General features: G+C 40.5%; 1 protein-coding gene across 2 annotated transcripts in view; it reads left to right on the forward strand.

The window, feature by feature from the left end:
- Window positions 1-7,816, forward strand: part of ITGB1 (integrin subunit beta 1) — a 44,638-nt gene extending 36,822 nt beyond the window's left edge. For both annotated transcript variants that reach the window (XM_030445783.1, XM_030445782.1), the window contains one exon: window positions 6,555-7,816. Coding sequence is in view for 1 of the 2 variants with exons in the window: in XM_030445782.1 (XP_030301642.1) it covers window positions 6,555-6,620 (66 nt within the window). In the remaining variant the exon portion in view is untranslated. The remainder of the gene's footprint in view (window positions 1-6,554) is intronic.
- Window positions 7,817-9,478: the final 1,662 nt, after the last annotated feature.

A 9,478-nucleotide genomic window follows, 5' to 3' on the forward strand; every position in this document is an offset into this window, starting at 1 on the left:
GTTTAGATATTTCAAAGATATCTAAGCCTTTAAATGTAATTTTTTTTATTAGAATAACTCTGGGAACATTCAGGTCTTTTACAGATTATCTTTTTTCTGTTTTGGCTTATTAACCTAGTATAGAACTAGCCTGCATTTAAAGTCTGAAGTGCATATACTCTGCTGATCTTATACTTTTATATGCATCTTATTTTTTCTATCCTTATTTCTGTTTCATCAGGCAATATCCTAGTCCTTGTAGCCCAACAAGGTTGGCGTTTTCCATAGAAAAAAAAACATTAATATGAGGGGAGGAAATGTTCTTGTCCCCTCAGAATGCATATTCCCCCAGTTTCCTAGTTTCTGCCTGAACACCTCCTTTGTATTTTTAAATGCTACTCAGTTTTCTTCATACCCAAACGAGCAAGAAGTAGCAGTATCCAGAAGGATAAAACCAGAAGTGATGGATAGATATATTCTGCAGACTCTGACGTTTCACTTTGTTGACTGCTTTAGGTGTTCTCTTTTTTCCCTGGGATTTCAAACTGCTGGGAAAGGAATGAGATAGTGAATGGGTGTCATAATAATGTCAACAGATCAGTGGTTAAGAGATCCGACCACAGCAAGGGGAATGAAGAAGTTAGGAAGGCATTTTTTCAAGAGTCTGTAAATGGAAAGGATCTGTATCTCTAATATTATTCTGTCCGCTGTCTCCCTTTTCTTAGTGTTGCACTCAAAGTATTTTATAAAGGAAAAATGAGGGAGAAAGCAAGAATTAAGAGTATTTAAGCTTCTATCTGGCATTACTGTAAAAAAATTTCAAATACTTGGTCTAGCATTCTGAGCCCTTGATGGAAATATATCTTTATAATCCTTTTCCTTTTGTTTTTGTAATTATTTAGCTTTCCCATGTGTCCAAAATTGATTGTAGAAGTGTTCATTCTGCTTGTCACACCAACCACATTCACCTTTCCCTTTTCTTCCCAGAGTCAACTATTCTGGGGAGGAAATTGAGTTCTTGTTCTTCTTTAACATTTCACATAATCCATCCGGTTAAGTTTCTGTTACTTGCTCTTCTGCTCTTCACTTACTTGTATACTTTCTGTTGCATGCAGGACAAGCACCTAACAAACCATACAGTGTGTAACTTCCATTCTCTGCTCTCATTCTCTACCCTGTGACTTTCAGGATCTAATTTCCTCAGTGCTGCCATTTCTCTTCAAAATGTACTTCTTGCAGAAAACTTTCCTCTTGTGTAAACGGAGGGATTGAATTCTGCCTTTTTGTTTAACTTACTATAAAGATTAAAAGTATGAAAGAGTGGAAGTTTTTTTAAACATGACTTTTGTCCTTTTTGGCATTCATAGGAATATCAGAACTTAGGGGAGAGAGGGAAGTGGGTTTAGCTTTATTGGCCACCAAAAAGGAGGAGGTCAGTAATGCCAGAATAGGTGACCCCACAAGAAGTAAAAGGAGAAAAATCCTCCTTTCCTCTACAACTAGGATTTTCTGGGATTTTTAGGTTGTTTGAAATAACCTTTCATTTAGGTGAAGAGTTGTCTAGTATTGCCAAGGTGAGAAAGTAATCTGAAAGCCCGTTGCAAGAAAACTAAACTGCAGAAGTTCCCTCCCAAAGCCTGTGGCATGCAGTTAGCATGTGCCTTGGTTTTGCAGTGAGTGAACTGCAGCACCAGGAAGCTTCTCATGGGCCAGGTGCCCAAAGACTTCACCAGTGCTGGTCTGTGATGTTGTGGATGATTTGCCCACCACAGTACAGGAGCAGTTGATGCTCCAGCCAGCTGGCTCAAGCAGAGTTCAGTTTGTCCTTGGCCTGCAGCATAGCATCGTGTCCCTTCACTGCTGTCAAGCCTTCTGTCTTCACTGCCTGCCCTGCTTAGACTTGTGCCATTAAAAGTCCTCACTTGATCTGGGTCCATCTGCCTCCCTCCAGCAGTGCAGTGGTGGTAGCTGACACCCTCAGTTGTCTGCATTGCCCTTAGCCTTGGCCTTTGCCTTATCCTCCAGTGCAGTTGCCCTGTTCACAGGCTGAGAGATACCTTGTTTAATATTACTATAAAACGATGGATATTGCTGAGAGTTGACAAATGGCAAGAACCAGCTCTTGAACAATGTATGTAGATGAGTTTAAATATTACAGAGTGCAGTTTCTTGTGTAACTTCAGACTTAAACCTGCTATGATGCAGTTTAAGTGACTGTTAAAACAGTAAGTCCATGGAAAAAAAGGGATAGTGAGGTTAATAAAACATCCTATGTAATAGGTTCATCTTTATGCAGCACTAAACTGAACTGCTACACTTTGAACAGCCCAGTCTAGTTGAAAATGAAAACTCTTGCAAGAATAAAGTTCCTTATGCTCTGTTGAAGGTACACTAGTGGTGTCCCCCAGGGATCAGTATTGGGCCCAGTTCTGTTTAATATCTTTATCGACGACTTAGACGAAGGGATTGAGTCCATCATCAGCAAATTTGCAGATGACACCAAGCTGGGAGGAAGTGTGGACCAACTCGAAGGCAGGAGGGCTCTGCAGAGGGACCTGGACAGACTAGAGAGCTGGGCCGATTCCAACGGGATGAGGTTCAACAAGGCCAAGTGCCGGGTCCTGCACTTTGGCCACAACAACCCCATGCAGTGCTACAGGCTGGGGACAGAGTGGCTGGAGAGCAGCCAGGCAGAAAGGGGCCTGGGAGTCTGCATCGACAAGAAACTGAACATGAGCCAGCAGTGTGCCCAGGTAGCCAAGAAGGCCAATGGCATCCTGGCCTGTATCAGAAACAGCATCACCAGCAGGTCCAGGGAGGTGATTCTTCCCCTGTACTCAGCGCTGGTTAGGCCACACCTCGAGTACTGTGTCCAGTTCTGGGCCCCTCAGTTTAAGAAGGATGTAGAGGTCCTGGAACAGGTCCAAAGGAGGGCAACCAGGCTGGTGAAGGGACTCGAGCACAGGCCCTATGAGGAGAGGCTGAGAGAGCTGGGGCTGTTCAGCCTGAAGAAGAGGAGGCTCAGGGGAGACCTCATTGCTGTCTACAACTACCTGAAAGGAGGCTGTAGCGAGGTGGGAACTGGACTCTTTTCACAGACGACCTTCAACAAGACAAGAGGACACAGTCTTAAGTTGTGCCAGGGGAGGTTTAGGTTAGATATTAGAAAGAATTTCTTCACGGAGAGGGTGATTAGGCTATGGAATGGACTGCCCGGTGAGGTGGTAGATTCTCCGTCCCTGGAGACATTTAAAAAAAGACTGGATGTGGCACTCAGTGCCATGGTCTAGCAACTGCTGCGCTGGGTCAAGGGTTGGACTAGATGATCTCTGACGTCCCTTCCAACCCGGCTAATTCTATGATTCTATGATACTTTTAAAAAATATTTCCATCTTTATTTTGATATTTCACTCAATCTTGTATATAGTTATTGTCTGTTAGTTTTGGTTTAAGTGTGTGTGGTATTTTACAGGGGCATGTAACAAAAGTGTTTTCCCTAATTGTGTATGCTTAAGCCATTGTATTCTGTGCAATGGTGTGAAGAAAGTAAGTTGATTTTAAAACAGTGGGATTTGTCTAAGACATGAAGTTTGGAATACCATGTTTTAGTGGCCAGTTAAAAACTGGAATGCTGCCAGTTAAAAACAATGTGCCACAGTGTGCCAGCAGTGGAGGGCCCCTAAGCAAGGTGAGAGTCATGTTGGACTAGGGGACATTTATTTACTGCTTCCATGTAAGTTGTAATGACAGACTGTCTGTAGAAGGCTTTGCCAAGCTGGGACACAGTGATGGAATATGACTGGAATGGCCAGGGCTGTTGCTGCCTGTCAAACAGAAGGTACCAGGGAAGGACTTGAAAATGCATCAGGCACCATGTAGCTGATGCAATGTACATTTGTGTTAAGCTGTATAGTTCTGAGCGTGCTGACTAAATCTGTGTTACTTGTAACAGAACAGAGAGACTCAGCTGGCACGGGCTGACATCTAAGTAAATGTTTATTCAGTTAGCTAAATTCCCACTGTGGGCTTTTGAGACTTCTTCTGAACATAAAATGCAAGTACAAGGGAAGACAATACAAGGGAAGAAGCATTTCAATTTCTTTGTAAATAGGATTTCTGCTAAATAAAGAGCATGTAAATTTCAATTTCTGATTTCTCTGGAGAAAGAATTATAGTAAAAATACACAATCTAATTATGCAAATTGCATTTTAAACCAGATTCCAAATCCAAATTAATTGTATGAGCAGCACCCTGCAAATTTCCAAGTTTTAGACCTAACCTTTAGACCAATTCCTATGCTACCTGGTAGAAATTATCTTTTACAAACAAAAAAAATGTAAACATATACCTCCCTGTATGTGCTGGGGTACTCTGTTTAGTAAATGTTGAAGGTTAAAAGCACAGTATAACAATTACTGTTATGCCTTGCCATTGAAAAGCTCTGCAATATCTTCTAGTCTACATATGACACAGACAATTCAGCTTACAGACTTTCTCTGCATTATAAACTTCTACTGATTTCTAGTTATATTTTTAAGAATTCTCCATAAAAAATTGTTGAGGAAACAAAGTACATTGCCAACAACTTTGATGTATAATGAGATACTTCAGCTACAAATTAAATCTCTTGATTACTGAATATTTTTTCCAGTTACATTTTACATCTTAGTATTGCAATGGCTTTTATGAAAAATATTGTGAGAGGAAGTAATTTTGCACTGATAAATTTGCCACAACAGTGCATTTCCATTATATTAAAAAAGTGAAGAAAAAAGTCTCAACTCCCCATCTTTTTCCAAATGTATCCAGTGGCCAGTACACTTTAAATTAAGACAATTGGGAACTGGTGAACTCATAGAAGGGCCTTTTGCTGTTATTGTGTATGTGTGAAGTATGGCCAGCACTGGACACCTGGTTCCTCTTTCACCTCAAGCCAGGTGACATTGACACAAATCCTGGGAAGAGTGAAGAGAGAAACGTAACTTCTGTTGTCCAGCAGCCCAGGTTCTGTCTGGACTTGGGAAAGTAGGCTGGAGTCTGAGGTCATCTGGGTAGGACTGGACACACCTCCTGGATCTTTGCATGTAGAGAAGCTGTCTTGAAGAAGTAGTGCTGTTTTTGCAGTGAAAGTAACCATGACAGAAAGGTGGGACCTAAGTGGTCTTCTGTAGCAGCAACAACCAACCTTACTGTTGCTGGGGCAGGGCAGTTACTTGTCCCTTACCAGGTCTTGCAGATAGAAGGTGACAAACTTCTCAGGATTTTTGATGCAAAAATTTCACACTAACTTGGTTTCTTGCTTGCCCTCTCATCTTTTGGCACATCCTGTAGTACTAACAGTTGACTTTCCAGGTTTATGACCCTGAAAAAACCAGACACCTCCTGTATTTGTGTGTCTAAGAGAAAATTTCCTTTAATTAACTGTAGGAAAAATTGTTTTAACCTGAAATATTTTAAATGCTGTGTAATTTAATAGAATAGAACTCAATTAATATGGTTACATAGGCCATCTCAGATTGGGGGAACTTCAAAGGGAAGACAGTCTCTCTACTGCTGATGAAGGTCAGATACAGTTCTGCCCAGAACTGCACTCAGGCTGCCATCTGCACTGTACTGAATTTCCTCAGGAATTATTTGTATATGCACAGAACAGCTTCATAGTGGTAAACAACATTTATTTAGGTTGTAGTTAAGGATGTGATAGGAGTACAGTACTGCAGATGCAGGCTTCAATCAGTTGAGTCCCAGCAGTATTCCTTTCTGCTACAAAGACTGATCTATTGATTTTGAGTTCAAGCTGTTCATCTTAGGTGTGCAAGGATGCCTTAAATGGAGTAACATTTACTGAGCTAAAAGGAAACCCAGCAACAAAGGAAGCTTAAAATAGGCTTAATGTAGAGGTTTTCAAATCTCAGAGATGTAAGCGTTTGTTCTGTAGGCATTTCTCATATTAAGAGAAATAATGCTTTGATTACAGCATTTGCACCAGTACAGAAGTTTTAGTTTTAATTGTGCATTTTGTGTGTATGGGGGGCTGGGAGGACCTGCAGGAATAAAAGGAGAATGCAGGCACTAAACGTTCAATATAAATACTGAACGTGGTTATTAAAATCATACAAGTCTTTCCACTTTGTTTCTAGAATTAAATGGTAATACATGATAAGCTCTCTAAATGTTTATTATAGCAGAATGTGTTCTGTGATCTGTCATGGCTTCAAACAATGTTGTTTACAATTCTGTTCTTCCTTAAACACTACAATGGGCTGCAGACCCCTAGGTTTATCTCAGTTCATCTCGGGCTCAGCCCTGAGATGATTATACAAGGCTCAGCAGCTTTGAAGGAAATGTGTTGGAAACTGGATGGGATTGAGCCCTAACCCTTTGCTGTGTTAGCTGAGCATGCCTGTGTTCAAGTTGCTAGAGAGAAAACTAGTTTGACTTAAGCTGTGTGTATAAACCAACCATTAATGGATAATCTGTTCAGCTAATTTCTTAGGCTAATTTTGACACTTCTTGCAAACAGTGCTTTTTAAAATATCTTTAAATATTAATACAAATATTTTTCTTTTTCTAGGGTGAAAATCCTATTTACAAGAGTGCAGTGACAACTGTGGTCAATCCTAAATATGAGGGAAAATGAACACTGCTTGTTTAACTTCACAACACTGTATGCAGCATAGCGATTTTTGTAGTCACAGTAAGATAGATTTAGGGCAAACTGCAGTGATTTTACTAATTTCATTACATATAGGTTTGTTTTCCTGTGCAGGTTTTGAAAATGTACCATATGTAATTTTTTCGTTTTTTTTTTGTTTGTTTGTTTGTTTTTTGTTTTTTTTTTTTTGCAAATAAAAGTAATCAGTGCCAGGGGTCTGATAAAAAAACAAACAAAAACTTGAGACTGTGTAGCCTATTCAGCTAAGGTCACATGGTGCCTTCTTGACCTTTTCTACTCCAGTGCTGTGAATCTCAGTCTTCTGCAGGGTGCAATCCTGCTGTGGCATGACTGGGAGGGAAATGGTTAAAGCAGTTAGCATGAGGGCTCTGCCTAGCCTTTTAGTATTAATTTTTTTAGCTTTACAGGGATATCAGGGCTTGAGTTTGCAGATATAATTAAACTCATGTAGCATGGAGCTGGTGGTTCGTTGGTCTACTTGCTAGACATGTGATTAAATATATGGTAAGTTGAGTAAGTTGGAAGCAAGCAGTGTAAAAGACTGAAAAGTGTGTGCATACTTATTTTTAAGTTGCTTATTGCCAAGTTAAATGAATGGGTTAAAATGAATGGGTTTGAGAAGAATGTTAAGAAAGAAAAAATAGCTTTAAAGCATGTGCCATTATTGAAAAAGTTGCTGACTGGTAACTTGCTTTGTTTTCCTTTGTAAATTCAAGCCCTGGGTGGCAGTATCATGAAGTACCTTACCGAGACATCCTCAAAACACATAAGGGCCTTACATCATACTGTGTCTTTGTTCTGTAATATTTCCTTGGTTTAAAGCCTGGTGCTTTGTCACCCTCCTAATCTTTTTAACCTATTTGGTTGCAATTGTTTTTGTAATATTTTGTATCATCACAAGTTTGTTTTGTTTTTGTTTTCTTTTTTGGGCAGTCTTAGCTGTAAATTTGCCTTTACCCTGTAGCTAAGATTGCATAGTTTGTCAGGTGACACGAGTCACACATCATTCTTGACATGTGCCATGTATATTTGCCTTTGACCATTCAAACTGCATCATAGTCATATTCTTGTTTTAAGTGCCTTTTTATTTTAACAGATGTTCACTTTTTACAGTGCTATTACTGAAGTTATTTATTAAATAAAAGTACCTTAAAATACTTGAATCTCGTCTCTTTATCTTGTAGAAGTTGATTCTATTAAAAAACTTGATAACTGTCTGTTTGGAAAGAGGTAATAGACATGTCAGTAATACCAAATTTGTCCTTTAGATCAAATCTGAGACAAGGTAAGCAGAAGTATCTTGGGTAACAAACATGTCAGCTGTATTATAAAATGCACAAAGGGCAAGGTGCAGCACAGTGCTCTGTCTTGCCTTGCACATTGACTGGGCCTTCCTTTGCATGTGCTATGGAAGTTCTGTCGTTTTAATAACTGTTCCAGCAAATGGACTGTCTGGTTTCATAGCAAATAACAAATGAGAAAAATTACTGCATTTTATAGCAGAAGAAAGTCTTCCATAATTTTTTAAAAGAGTATAATGTTTGATAGATTATCAAAACCACTTTGTAATGAAATACATTCCTAAAGGATATTCATGGAATCTGTATGGTTTGATTTTGTTATCCTGAGAAGCTATGGGGATCTGTTCTAAAAGTCCCTCCACCTGAGGGCAGAAGGAGCCTGGTTTCCATGAAGTGAAGGTTGGAGGGGGTATTAATGGAGAGGCTGGGCTGTGTGGGGCTGTCTCCATCTTTGTGCAGGAAGCAACCGGATTCATGAAGATCCAAGGGCCAGTTAAAAGCTCAACTTGGTTGTCCAAGCCCAGGTACTGTAGGGATCCATGTGGTGTTGAGGTGTGTGTATGTGTGTGCAAAGGGAGAGGTTTGCAGCTACCACTGGAGCAGGGTGAGTGCAGGTAGGAACTGCAGAAGAGAGCAGAGACCCAGGGGGAGCTGCTGGACAGAGTGCCCGAGCCCAGGTCTGGAGGGATGGGATGGGTGTCTGTGTGCCCCATCAATGGGCTCTGTTCTGATCAGTGGGGGAGGCAAAGGGGAGGCAGACATTGGTCCTGTTCCTGTGAGTGCTCTTTTCTGTGGTGCTCCCTGTATGTCTGTCTGTGCACACGTGTGCCTGCAAATGCTGGCTGGGATTACATGCTGAGGCTCCCTACAGATTGGACCTGGAGACGTGGTGGTGCTGCAGCCTTGGGCTACCAGAATTGGTGACAGGTACATTTTCTGTTGGCTGATGCAAACAAGCAGGTTCACAGATGGGAAGAAGCTGTGCAATCATAGCCTGCTCTGCCTCATAGTTAAAGTTCACAGTACTGCTCTGGATTAGTTCTTACATTGTGAAAGATCTTTCTTCTGTTGTTTTTCTGAGGGACCCAAAACATCCTGAGAATGCCATCTACCCTGACCACAAGATAAGAAACCTGTGGGAGCTGCACTTGTGTGTAGAGTTTGTATTTTCTTTTCCTCCTGATACTGACTTTACAGAATTGTAATAGGACTGTGGCCCCCACAGACAAGGGGTTGTTTTGATTTTTTTTTCTTTTTTTTCTTTTTATTTCCCTCCCTTCCTAGCACTTCAATCACTTCCCTAACAATACTGAGGATTTTCCGTAGCTCTGTAGGAAAAGATCCAGAAATTTCTCCCTGACACCTTCCATATTACTTCTCCAAGAAAAATCTTTGGAGACAAGGCAACTTAAAATAGAAAGGACTTCTATGGCTGTTGTTTTTTCAGTATTGTTGAACAATAAATCACAAATTGCTGTTTCAGACTGTATCAAAGTCCCCTTCAGATCTCTTCTCACTTTC

This window comes from Calypte anna, chromosome 2 (assembly GCF_003957555.1).
Source record: "Calypte anna isolate BGI_N300 chromosome 2, bCalAnn1_v1.p, whole genome shotgun sequence".
Classification (NCBI taxonomy): domain Eukaryota; kingdom Metazoa; phylum Chordata; class Aves; order Apodiformes; family Trochilidae; genus Calypte; species Calypte anna.